Raw genomic sequence first — 13,754 nt, 5'->3', positions numbered from 1 at the left:
ATATTGCAACAATAGCTAAGATTTACAGCTTACTTTAATCATGTTCCTGCCAGATCCCCTCCCTTGTATGTGACACATGGTGAACTGCACAGAACACTAGGCTAACCCTTCAAATATCCTTCAGCTTATATATGATTGTAGACTTTATAAACCCTTATGCACAGGCAAATGTCAGCAAAGTTAAGTCTCAAAGCAACTCGACGGCTACCTGAACTCTCAATCGCTTTATGCCGCTTATTTGGCAGGGCCACAGACACATCCTCATAATCAGGGTCAGTTTCTCTGATTGTTCGCTTGATTCCAGACATGGTGAAATTCAATTCTTCACTGTGAAGCAATAACAAACACATTAATAGTACTATTATGAAATACTAGCATGTATAAATGTTTATGTATACACACAAAGGTAATAAACAAACACTACAAAATATTGGTACTTATTTTGTGTAAGTCTGTGCATATATAGGCTGAATATGACTGGTCTGAAAAGATCCAGAAATCTTTCAACCTTGGGAGAGTTTAGATTTTCTGGTTAGGGATGCCTAACTCTCAGTGTTGTGTGTACTTAGCCAACAGCATTAAGTCGCATTATCAGCACGGCTATTGTTAAAAACTCTGAATTTCCCTTCCAAGGGAAAATTCCTTAACAATGTTGCACACTGCTCTGCTGCTCCTCACATTTCCTCCTATTTTTAATTAAAAAAAAAATTTTTTTTTTTGAGACAGGGTTAATCTATGCATCCCTGGCTGCCTTGAAGCTCAAAGAAGACCAGAGTGACCTTGAACTCAGGGATATTTTAAATGCATACATGACCATGCCTGGCCCTGCACATACTTTTCAAAAGAAGTCTAGCTTTCACAAAAGGATATGAGAATAAACCAGACTTTGATGAAAGCAATGTTAAGCTTCCAGTGCTGTGCAATTCACAAAGCTTTTGAGCACATCTCAAAGCATGACTAGTGTAGCTCAGGGCTCATTCTAATATGCAAACTCCGATTCCATTGCTTCTTCAGTGCTTGCTGGAGTGGGTACTCAATAAAACTATCCCTGATCTTCTAGTATTACTTATAACAAATGTAACTGTGTACTTAATGGCTAAACTAATGACCAACTTTGCAGTATGGTAAATTAGCCAGACTTACATATAAAACAATCCCATGAATCCTCTAATTTCACAATGTCTCATACATTAGCCACTAACCACATGTGGCTACTTAAACTAAATAGATTAAAATTAAATAAAGCGGGTCTGGATTGGTCAGCAGCTAAGAGCACTGGTTGCTCTTCCAGGGAATCGGAGTTGGAGTCCCAGCACATACATGGTGACACAAAACCTTCAGTTCCAGGGGCTCTGACTCCCTCTTCTGACCTCCATAGGCACCAGGCATGCATGTGGTTCACAGACACATGCAGGTAAACCATCCAGATACATACAATAAAATTAAACACATAAACAAAATAAATTAAGTATAAAATTCAGTTCCTTTTTTTTTTTTTGCCACAGTGAACTATTGACAGTGAATTGCCAGTGTTCAATAGTCAGCAGCAAGCAGTTAGCCACCCCCTGAGAACGAGAGAGGCTGCCATGAACCAAAATGCATCCTCTTAGAAGCATGCAGCCAGTGCACACTAAGCCAGCTTAGGAACCACTAGACTGTAATGTATGCCATATAAAGATTTTTATTTTAGGGCTGGAGAGATGGTTCAGTGGTTAAGAGCACTGACTGCTCTTCCAGAGGTCCTGAGTTCAATTCCCAGCAACCATCAGTAATGGGATCCCATGCACTTGTCTAGTGTTTGTCTGAAGACAGCTGCAGTGTACTCATATAAATAAAAAACAAATAAATCTAAAAAAAAATTTTTTTTTTATTTTAGCAGCCACATTTTAAAGAGAAATGTTATCTAAACAATATAAACGAATCAGTATTGCAATTTTACAGTGGTGTATTTTTATCAAGTCTTTAAGATCTGATGTGTTTTGTACATGTGTAGCACATCTTAATTTATACATCCTTTTAAAGACTGAATTAATGGCCTGAGGCTAGTGGCTCCCTTAGTGGGCAGTTTGATTCACTAATGAGATTAGAACATTGGTAGTGCGGAGGGGGCAGAGAGGCAAAGGGGAAAAGTTGGGGTAGAACAGGCAGATCCCTACAGCGGTGACCTGTAACACAGAAGACTGCTTCATGAGTCCCACACTTGTACTGTATGGCAGGATATTCCCTGCCCAATTACATTAAAATACTAGTGCAGCAGGAGGCCTGTGACTGGCCAGGGAAAAGGGAGGTGAAGCAAAGAGTTGCAGGGAGAGGAAGCAACAGAGGACAGAGGGGAAGGAAGCAAGATGGAGGACAGACAGGAAGAAGATCCTGATTCCGAGTGGTTTTACATGGCCACAGGTAGTTTTGACTATCATATATAAAGGGATAACTGGGGTAACTTGTCTCATCTAGGTGGGCAGCTTGTACTATATCAGTTAGCCCTGAAATTCTTGTGTGAGTACCTTGTGAACTGAGAAATGTATTGATACATAAATCTGACTGGTTGATTATACGTTTCTAGAGTTTAGTTCTACTGGGTTCCTGGAAGGTGGGACCACCGACCACATGGGGATTATGGCTGAGAGGGCACAGGCAGCAACTGAGGCAGCGAACCGAAGCTGGGAAGACTGGTCAGTCACTGCATGGGGCTAGCCGTGGAGGCAGTGGGATTGGCAGGATGGAGCGCAGGAACTTGGCGATGCTTTTTTAATATTTTCTGCAACAGTGCCGTACCACTAAGGGAGATGAACTTACCTAACCAAATACAGAAGCACACACTGACTATTTCTTAAGGTGTTTATTTTAAATGAAGGTAGGTGTGGTAGAAATAACCATATACCTGGCACTAAGAAAGTGGATCATGAGATCAAGGCCAGCCCAGGCAACACAGCAAGACTCTGAAGGGAATTAAAAAAAAAAAAAAGGCCTTTCACTGTCCAAGGTTGCGTGAGGTCTGTCTACCACAGCAGATGTGTGCTACTCTTATCTGCTGGCCACCCTCGTGGGGGGGGGGGGGGACTCCCCTCCTAGCACCAAAGACATCAAGAAAATACTAGACAGCGTGGGCATCAAGGTGGACAATGACCGGCTCGATAAGGTCATCAGTGAGCTAGATGAAAAAAATGTTGAGGATGTCACTGCCCAGGGTGTTGGCAAGCTGGCCAGTGTGCCTGCTGGTGGGGCTGTGGCTATTTCTGCGGTCCTGCTCTGCAGTTCCTGCTGTTGGTTCTGCCCCCACTGCAGCAGAGAAGAAAAATGAGAAGGAGTCCAAGGAATCGGAGGACGACAAGGGATTTGGCTTGTTTGATAAATTCCTGCTTCTCTGCAAATAAAGCCTTTTTATGTATCTTGGAAAAAAATAAAAAAGGAGTGGGTGGATGGGGTCTTAAAAACAGGGTTTTTAATCTTAAGAATGTGGTATTAGACTCCAGCCTCTGCTCAGGTCTCACAGATACTGACCGGTACTGGACTGGGATACTGTTGAGTCCCAGCCAGCCGACTCGCAGGCCACAAGTCACCTGGGAAGTAAGTTTACATCAGAAGTGTCCCACCTCTGCTCTCCACCCTGCCCTTTCCCCTCCCGCCTGAGAATGAGAGAGGCCACCATAAAGCAAAATGCATCCTCTCAAAAGACTAAGATGGGGAAGGAGACACGGCTCAGTGGTTAACCCAGAAGGCCTAGATTTGATTCCCAGCACCTGCAGCCACGTGGCAGCTAACAAGTCTGTAACTCCAGTTCCAGGGAATTCAATGTCCTCTTCTGACTTAAAAGGCACTGCACAAAAATCCATGCAAGCAAAACACTACACATAAAACAAAAACAAATCTTAAAAAAATTCTAGGTGTCTCCCTCCATTAGCATATGGGAGAGACCCTGCTTTGTCCTCTCTCAGACACTGGGGCCTGAACTCTTGGAGCCCCACCCCTAGCCCCTTACCCTTCTGTCTGTCTGCCTATGGTGCTGTTACCTTTCAAATAATCTCCTTATTCCCTACTAATTCCTCTCAGTGCCCCTTGAACTGTCCCCTCCAATCTAAGACCTTACACAAATAAATCATTAACTCAAAACAACTTATTTTGTATGGAAATGCCTTAAAACACAGGTAGTAAAATTTACCCAGTCCACTTTTCCCCCTCAAAAAATATTTTTAAATGTGTTCATTTAAAGGTGAGACAAAAACATCAATTTAAAAGACTCTCAGCAGCCGGGCGTGGTGGCGCATGCCTTTAATCCCAGCACTCGGGAGGTAGAGGCAGGCGAATTTCTGAGTTCAAGGCCAGCCTGGTCTACAGAGTGAGTTCCAGGACAGCCAGGGCTATACAGAGAAACCCTGTCTCAAAAATCAACAACAAAAAACCCCCACCAAAAACAACAACAACAACAAAAACCAAACCAAACCAAACAAACAAACAAAAAAGAACCTCAGCTCTTTGTTTCATCCTTATACTAAAAGAGCAAAACAAACACAGAAAGCCTGCCATGGTGCCTCTAATTACAACACTTGGGAGTAGAGGAATTTAATGCCAGCCTCAGCAACATATCAAGTTCTAGGCCAACCTAAGTTGTAGGAGACCTGTCTTAAATACTAAGAGGGACTGAAGAGGTGGCTGAGAATCCTGCCTGCTCTTCCAGAGGACCTGCGTCTGATTCCCAGCACCCACATGATGATGTGCAACTGTATGCAGCTCCAGGTCCCGAAGATCGAAGGCCTTCTTCTGGCCTCTACTGGCACCAGGCACCCAAAGAGCACAGAGTCATCATGTAGGCAAAACATTCATACACAGAAAATAACAATAATAACAATAAAATTAAACAGATAACCAAGAGATCACTCAAGAGAACTGACTTAGTTTATCCCAGAGAGAGTCACCTGACTCAAGTGACAGTAAGTCACTATACAGATACATAAAGCCTGGATAGTAACACTAACTTTCAAAATATTCCAAAAAGCATGCAGCATTTATAAGTACCCTACGTAAAGCCATGTAAAGTTGTTTCATAACCTTAAGTTACCTGCTGTAATTTACAACATAAGTGTTTTTGGAAGGTGTGGAATCTAACTACTATTATTTTAAAGTTAGGAAAAGTGGTGTAAGGTGGTAGGGTGCTCAGTGGGAGGGCGCTTGCCCAGCATGCATGAAGCCCTGGGTTCAATCTCCAGTACTACATTCAAACAAAGCAGGGGGTGGCAGACACCACAGGCTGGAGGCAAGGTCATCCTGGGTTACACCACGAGTTCAAAGCCAGCCTGAACTCCATGAGAAGCTTGCAAAGGAAGACACACAGAAACTGTTTCTTCTTTGGTTTGTGATTAGATAATTTTGAGAGAATCTTGGTAATGGAAAAAACCAAAACGAGCAAAAATAAACAAACAAAAAAATCTATATGGCTAATTTATTTTCACTAGGTGTAAATGTGTGTGTGTGACAAGAGTGTCCTGGAAATGGAGCTGGACAGGTAAGGGCTGGAAATTGAACCCTAGTCCTCTGGAAGAACAGCCAGTACTTTTAACTGTTGAGCCATCTCTCCAGCTCCTAATTTCTTACAACATAACACTCAAAAGATCCTCTACCTGCAGGGATCAATACATCCCAGCAGACCTTCATATCCGCTCCTGAGCCACACCATTTCCCCAGAGGTGGCCTAACTCTGGAGAGTGTGCCAAAAGTCTTAGGGCATTATCTGTAAATGTGAGACCAGGAGGAGTGTCATCTTCACCTATCTATGGAATCCATAGTGTGAGTGTCCTGTCCATCACAAATAATCACAAGAATAATCCTGCCCAGATGTAGTAAGAGGGAAGGAAGGTTCATGGAAAACCAACGAGTGTTATTTTATTCCCACTCAAAGGAATGCAAAGCTGTGGACAAGAAGGGAGAAGTGAATGGAGTGGGGACAGGTAAGGAAGAGACCATCAACATACAACAAATGCAAGGTCATTTATTACATTAAGAACTTGCAACGAAGCTTCCTCGGTCATTTCAAAGGATATTTAAGTTTTAGCTAAACATACTAAGGAAGAGGTGGCAATTATCCTGAGAGGTTTAGAATAATTCAGGTCTGTTTCTGCCTAGGAAAACCTTGACAGCAAAGGTTAGGCACATTGGCAGAGCATATTCCCTTACACGGGACTGTAACTGTATGATATTATAATTTTGATTTATGGAAAGAAAAAACTCTGGTTTTTTTTGCTTTGGTTTGTTTTTGAGCAAGGTCTCAATATGTAGCCCTGGGTGGCTTAGAACTCTGAAATCTGCCTGCCTGGGCCTTCTACGTGCTGGGATTAAAGGCACAGACTCAGGCACAGACAGGAGTCAGCTCCACTTGGAAACAAAATGTTTACTAACCCTAAACTTTGAATCAGTTAAAACTGGAAAAAATACTGAGACAGTGATATAAATCTTCTATCCTCAGTTTTGCCTGTAAGGATGGATTGAGACAAAATCAAATACAATTAAATGAAATGGTAGGACTAAAATAAAATCCTTAGTCATCCATACCTCCAATTTAATTTCTTCCCACCACACCTCCCGGGTCAAACCTAGGGCCCACACGGCAGGCAAAGTGTGTTACAACACATCTCTTGCCTCCAACTTACAATTTTTGTTTTGTTTTGTTTTGAGACAGGGTTTCTCTGTATAGCCCTGGCTGTCCTGGAACTCACTTTGTAGTCCAGGCTGGCTCGAACTCAGAAACTCGCCTGCCTCTGCCTCTCTGCCTCTCTGCCTCTCTGCCTCTGCCTCTGCCTCTGCCTCCCAAGTGCTGGGACTAAAGGCATGCGCCACCATCGCCCGGCTCAACTTACAATTTTTATCTTACCAAATAGTATGGTCATAGAGAACAAATGTTGCCAATTTAAGCATAATAAATAAAAAAATAATTCTTTTCATAAACAATACAAGGAATCCTATCATGCCTATTCAAATAACAGAAACAGTGAGTTTTGACAGTCATTTAGTGATCTATACGTTTAAAATATAAAAGGGCATAGTAGTGTATCCATGTAAGCCTAGCCGCAAGGGCAGAGGGAGGATTGCTGCAAGTTCATAGGCAGCTCCATCGATAGTGTGAGCTCACAGTAAGACCCTGTATCAAAACCCAAAGCTAAGGAAAAGCAAATTAAAATGTGTTAATTACATATTATTGCCACTGGGTTTCCTCAGCTCATTTGTCCAGGTAGGGACTTGCTATGTAGCCTTGCCTGGCCTGCTTCCCAAGAGCTGAGATTAAAGGTGTGTGTGAGCACACCAAGCCCGTCACTGTAAACTACGGGGTTTCTCTTTAGAGACCTGGGTGTTTTGGAATTCACTTTGTAGATAGTTCTCATTTCAGGAAAGATCTAGAGCCCTAGGACCCATCTCACAAGAACCCTGCCATCTCACAGAAGATACAACCAATTTTGAGAGCAAGTAGTGAAACCTGATACATTCAGGCTCTTTGGAAGATCTGTCACAGACTACCTCAAGTATCCTGTCAGCAATTTTATATTCCTTAGGCATGTGAATCCTGGGGGTGGGGTGGGGCAGGACGGGCACAATCAGGGCCCATCAAGATCCAGGCCATGAAGCCGGGCGTGGTGGCGCACGCCTTTAATCCCAGCACTCGGGAGGCAGAGGCAGGCGGATTTCTGAGTTCGAGGCCAGCCTGGTCTACAAAGTGAGTTCCAGGACAGCCAGGGCTACACAGAGAAACCCCGTCTCGAAAAACCAAAAAAAAAAAAAAAAAGATCCAGGCCATGATTGCCTGCTTAGCTCTCCCGACCACATTGCTCAGGTCAAACTTCCCACCCTGTGGACAAGACAACCAGTGCTCCTGTGGTAAATACCAGAACAAAAAAGCTATGACCCATTTTTCAGAAATCCACACAGAATGGAAAACTGGCAAACCTAATCAAAACCAAGCCAAGCAACAAGGTTGAATCTCAGTATTTATGACGAGAGGAAGCAGAACAAGGTACAAACTGAAGGATTCTATTTCCTAAATCCCTCAACTGATAAATGCACAGTCAGAAAAACAACTACTTCGTCCTCTTCCACCTCCTTCTTCTTTCTTGTTTGTTTTGTTTGTTTGTTTGTTTGTTTTTGTTGTTTTGATACAGGGTTTCTCTGTGCATGCCTGGTATCCTGGAACTCACTCAGTAGACAAGGCTGGCCAGAGAAACTTGAATTTAGCTGATGGCGCCGCTGCTGGTGATCGACCTGAAAGAGAATAACGGTACTTTCAAGTGACCATATCTTATATATTAGTATGAGTGTAAGTTACATGAAAATTTATCCATTTGTACACTTGAGAGCCGGTGTTTCACTGTATGCAAATTATACCTGTTCAGAAAAGCATTATGGGCCAGGGTTGGTGTCCCTAGTCTTTAATCCCACCACTCAGGAGGCAGAGACAAGCAGATCTCTGAGTTCAAAACCAGCCTGATCTACAAAGAAAGTACCAGGCTAGCCAAGGCGTTTACACAGAGAAACCCTGTCTTCAAAACAACAACAGCAATTACAACAACAGAAAAAAAAAAAAAAGGGAGAGAGAGAAAGAAAGAAAGGCATTACAAAATTATTTTCTAACCACGTCACACTATCTACTTGTCTCATGTTGTGGTATGATCTGCAAACTTCCACTCCCAGGCCCTGCCCCTTTCTATCCTTGATCTGATATAGGTATGATGCCCCTCTCTCTGTCTGTCAAATACTCTTGAGTGTTCTGGTCTTCAGTGTTTCTGGTTCCTTCTGCCTGAGATGTTCATCCCCCAGGGTTAGCTTCATCAGATCCACGCTCAGACACCCACTTTATCTGAAAAGGTGTTTCTTAACTACCTCATCCAATATATCTCTCCCCACATCCTTCCTCCAAAGGGTCTGAAAACATTCAATAAACTTCAAAAACATTCAACTAAAACCATTAGCCAAAGCAGAAAGTTCCCAAAGAAACATCTACTAGCATTCACAGTTCCCTTTATAGCACAACCACATCTTGCAATGCTGAAGAACACGGAGGTACAAGCCTTTAATCCTAGACCTTTTGAGACAGAGGCAGGCGGAGCTCTATGAGATTAAGGCTAGCCTGGTCTACACAGTGACGACTCAGGATAGCAAAGGATATACTCTTTCAAAACAAAACCTGCAGATAGAGACCAACCCCACCATTACCACCATGAGAAGTCCTCCCTCGCCCACCCTCACCTCCCAAGTGCTGAGATTACAGGTGTGACCCACCTCACCCAACTCAACTACCCTTGGTATACTTTCACCACAGGAAACTAACAGTTTCCTTCCTATTGGCTCTTCTTATCAGGATACACAGCCCTTGCCTAGTGAAAACCAATTCTATCTGTGTAATCAAAGCACACATGCCTGAACGCCAGTCACCTTTGAGTGGATTTCGATTTTACCTTGAACCCTAGTGTTGTACTAGCCTACAGGTATACAAAGCTGTATACCCACATGTATATACTCAAACACACACAATAATTTTTTAAAATGCATGGTTGAATGAGAATACTCAATCCAAGTATTTCTAAGAATATACTCAGAGGGAATGAAATATTCCCAAATGAGGGTAAGGTGCATCCTAGATAGGCTGTGCTCACAGATCTACAAATGTAAGGCTTAGTTCTTTACAGGTGCATATAACAACTAGGCACTGGAGCTTTAAATATGGCCTACAACTGCTGTACCACAGAGATATATCCCCATTTCTCCCTATACAACTTCTTACTATATTTTGAGATATGGTTTGCTCAGTTGTTCAGGATGACCTTGAACTTACTTTGAGCTAGTGATTGCTAAAAAAAAAAAAAAAAAAAAAAACAAGCTTATCTAAATTGTGATGCTTTTAAGTCTATTTTTTAAAAAGCTGTGTTTTGCCTGCATGTAAGTAAGTATACTGCATGTGTCCTCATACTACAGAGGCCAAGAAAAGACACTGGATCCCCTGAACCTGGAGTTAATAGTTGGTTGTGAGCCACTATGTGGGTGCTGGGAACTGAATCCAGGTCCCCTGCAAGAACAGCAAGTGTTCTAAGCCATCTCTCCAGACTTAAAAATATTTATTTTCATCTATGTGTACACATGTGTGTTTTGTGTGTGTGCACGTGTATACAGGTGCCCTGAGAGGTCAGAAGAGAGCGTAGGAGCTCTTGGAGCTGGAGTTACAGACAGTAGTGAGCACCCTAACATGGGTGTTGGCAACTAGTCTTGGGACTTCAGCAGTTTAAGAGTATCTTTCCAGCTCTGAGATTCTCTGTTTTAAGCCTGTAAGTAGCTGGGGTTACAGATCTATCACTAGGTCTGGCTCTTCTGATAGTCTACACTAAAAAAGGACTTTAGCTGGGCACTGTGACATACCTGTAACCCCACCACATATGCAGAACCACCAGGCGTTTACCCCTCTGCCCTTGACCGTGTGAACTTGAAGCTTCTGTTTCAAATAACTAAACTAACCAACTAACCAACCAACCAACCAACCAACAACAGTACATAGCAAACTATAACATGCCAAATAATACACAGCAGACAGCACTTACAACAGTAGGACATTTTTACAGAGAAAGTCTTTTCATAGCTAAAGAATATTTAGCAATAAAAGAGAAATCGAAAAAATAAAAGGTCTGGAGAAGTAGTCCAATGTTGAACTGCCTAGCACACAAAAGGCTCTGGTTCCATCTCTAAGCACTGAAAACAAGCTCCTCACAACAGAACTTGGAAAGGTGCAGAGATTAGAGGGCCTAGTGGTTAAGAGCACTGGCTGCTCTTTCACGAGACCTATCCACGTTCCACTCCCAGCACTTGTGATGGTACAAGGGTCCGTAACTCCAGTTCCAGTTATTATACCTTCTGGCCTCTGTAGGCACTCCGTGCAAGTGGTGCACAGACCTATATACAGGCAAACCTTATACACTTAAAATCAACGTTTTTAAGCTGTGGAGGGAAATATTAAACATATGTCAGTAACCAAGCAATGACAGAGCTAGGGATACACTTCAGGGGTAAAGTATGTGTCTGCAGACATTCCTGGTAAACAGCATGCATACAGAGATCAGAGAACAACGTATGGGAATCAGTTATTTCTTTCTGCTATGTGGATTCTGGGAATGGAACTAAGGCCATCTCACCAGTGCAAAAGGAGCAACTCCTATTCTAGTAGCTTATAAGCCCTCCTGGTTTCCAAAGAGAAAATACAGCCCTCTTGGTTTCCAAAGAGAAAATACATATTCTGTTTCTCCTCAGTCCTTTGCTTAGTCTTTTAATCCTGACTTTTATACTGTCACATGTGCTTTTTCAACATACTGACCGTATAACAAATATGTCATTCAGATTTAACTCATGTAAAACAGAGATTGAGGCCGGGTGGTGGTGGTGCATGCTTGCCCCATCTCAATAAATGGTACAGTTATCTATCTATGTGGTTGCTCAAAACAAGAATTAAAAAGGGGAATGCAGGAGCCGGGCGGTGGTGGCGCACGCCTTTAATCCCAGCACTTTGGAGGCAGAGGCAGGTGGATTTCTGAGTTCGAGGCCAGCCTGGTCTACAGAGTGAATTCCAGGACAACCAAAAAAAAAAAGGGAATGCAGGGCATGTGGACAAAAACCTATATACTCTCAGCACACCAGAGGTTGGGACAAAAGAATCCAAAGTTCAAAGCCATCTTTGGCTATATATGGAGTTTGAAGTCACTCTGAGCAACATAAAACCTTGTTTCAAACCCAAAACATCAAAGCAACCCTCAGCATTCGGTGCTGCAACTCTCTTAGAAGTTGAGAAGGTTCAAGAGTTCAAGGCCAACCTGGGCTACAAGCTATCTCTCCCTTTCCCTTCCAAGTCTTGCTAATTCTACCTCCAAACTCTCATCTTTTCACTCTGTCCACTTCCATTTGCAAGGAGTCAATCCAGGCTACCGCAGAAGGCTGCATCCTGACTCCCCAGCCCCCCCCCCCACACACACACACACTTTTGACTTCTCCGATGTAGTGGTAGGATTGTGCTACCTTCTCAAAACCTTTCTACAAGCTTCCTATAAAAAGTAAGTCTGCCAGATGTGATGGAACCACACCCTTAATCCCAGCACTGGTCTACAGAGAGGACTGAGATTCTGTGACAGGTCTATGTATGTATATGAAAGAGACCCCCGTCTCAAACGAACAACAGTTAAGGCACCAACCCCTCATCCGTTGTTTTGGTCCTACCTTTAAGGCAGACTACACAAATATACACACCCATAGTAATTACTTCTGGACACTAGAATTTCTTCTTTGTCCTTGTCTAAATTTTAAAAATATTCTCGGATGAATACTTGCTACTTATTAATGGCAACGATACTGCTGAATAAATGTGTATTACGTTCTAGTTTATGTCATGGAATTTTAAAAGTGGGTTGTTTCTGCAATTAGGTATGTGCCTAGACAAAAATACTAGCAATATCAAAACTAGTAAGATGTTAGTGAGCTACAGAATTATAGGACACAGTATTTTTTGTTTAACATAAATACTTGCATAATGGAGATGAGCTCTAAGCCTTATTGTCTTCTGCATAAGCACACCGAGCCGTGTTTCTGGTCAAGTCCTCACTTTCCGAAGCTTCCATAGGACACAACACCGTCCTACGCCCTCGTGCAGACTTCTCCCAACCTTCCTAAGCCGCCGCAGATTTCTTTGGGCAAATCCAAACTTGCCGAGGCGACCTCGTCTCGGGACCACCCGCGGGTCACCGCGCAAGCTCAGCCGCCTCGGCTGCAAAGCGCCCCGTCTGAGGCTGCGCGGCGAGAAGAACCCTCCCCACGCCGGACCTGGCTCCGCGGACCCAGGCGCCCACCCGTCCGCGCCGCTGAGCTGTCCGCGCGGCCGCGGTGGGGGAGGGGTGCACGTGCCCGCGCCAGACAATGCCCCGCACAAGACGCGCGCCCGCGCCGACACTCACCCTTCCTGCGCGCCCAGCTGCAGCGCCGCCCTGCCGGGACCCGGAACCCCCACGCGGAGAGAAAGAGCGGAAGGTCTCCTCCCGTGGAACCGCCGTGCGAGGCCCGGGACGCGCCCGCGCGGAAGCTCACGACAGAGCAGCCCGCCCGCCGCCAGGCTCCGCCCCGCACGTCACCTCGAGGGCGGGGCGGCGCGGGCGCGCGCGGTGGGGGCGGGGTCGGGGCGGCGTGGCCGCAGGGGGCTAAAGCTGCCCCTGAACTCTGCGTCGCACCTTCGGGTTGACCGCTTGAGCCGGCCAACCGTTGTCTTCCTGCTGAAAGTTTGAGAGAATGCTGGTTCTCTTGTAGTCATGGCAACAGTAACTATGGTGACCGCACTGCTGAGCGTACCATCTTGCGTCACTGTGTTTAGTGATAGAGGTGTATATAGCAGCAGTAACCTAGTATCTAGTATCGCGGGGTAATACTTGTAGTCTGGAGACTGAGGCAGGAGCATCACAAGTACAAAACCTGTCTAGTTACATAGTGAATTCAAGGCCCTGTCTCAAAGAAAAAGTTATTGGTAGAGTGCTTGCTTAGAGCAATGCTGTGGGTCCAACCTCCAGCACCATATATATGTGTGTGTGTGTGTGTGTGTGTGTGTGTATATATATATATATATTAAACAACAACAAAGATGAAAGACGTGGTGGTGCACGCCTTTAATCCCAGCCCTGGGGAGGCAGAGGCAGGCGGATTTCTGAGTTCGAGGCCAGCCTGGTCTACAAAGTGAGTTCCAGGACAGCCAGGGCTATACA

General features: G+C 44.2%; 1 protein-coding gene and 1 pseudogene across 3 annotated transcripts in view; one reads left to right on the top strand and one right to left on the bottom strand.

Moving 5' to 3' along the window:
• The window catches only part of Yeats2 (YEATS domain containing 2), a 95,429-nt gene extending 82,303 nt beyond the window's left edge, over positions 1 to 13,126 (bottom strand). The window contains exons 1-3 of one of the 3 annotated variants that reach the window (XM_029470574.1): positions 12,960 to 13,111; positions 8,178 to 8,241; positions 209 to 327 (exon numbers count right to left, since the gene is read on the bottom strand). In XM_029470574.1, coding sequence (XP_029326434.1) covers positions 209 to 308 — 100 coding nt within the window. In that variant the 5' untranslated portion in view covers positions 309 to 327; positions 8,178 to 8,241; positions 12,960 to 13,111. Of the gene's footprint in view, positions 1 to 208; positions 328 to 8,177; positions 8,242 to 12,535; positions 12,767 to 12,959 lie in introns of those variants that run through there. The other 2 variants (XM_021185201.2, XM_029470575.1) reach the window with 2 other exon arrangements.
• Positions 2,346 to 3,429, top strand: LOC110312032 (annotated as a pseudogene).
• Positions 13,127 to 13,754: the final 628 nt, after the last annotated feature.

This window comes from Mus caroli, chromosome 16 (assembly GCF_900094665.2).
Source record: "Mus caroli chromosome 16, CAROLI_EIJ_v1.1, whole genome shotgun sequence".
In the NCBI taxonomy this organism is placed as follows: Eukaryota; Metazoa; Chordata; class Mammalia; order Rodentia; family Muridae; genus Mus; species Mus caroli.
The sequence above is the reverse complement of the archived record's forward strand: the minus strand, read 5'-3'. Positions and strand labels throughout refer to the sequence as shown.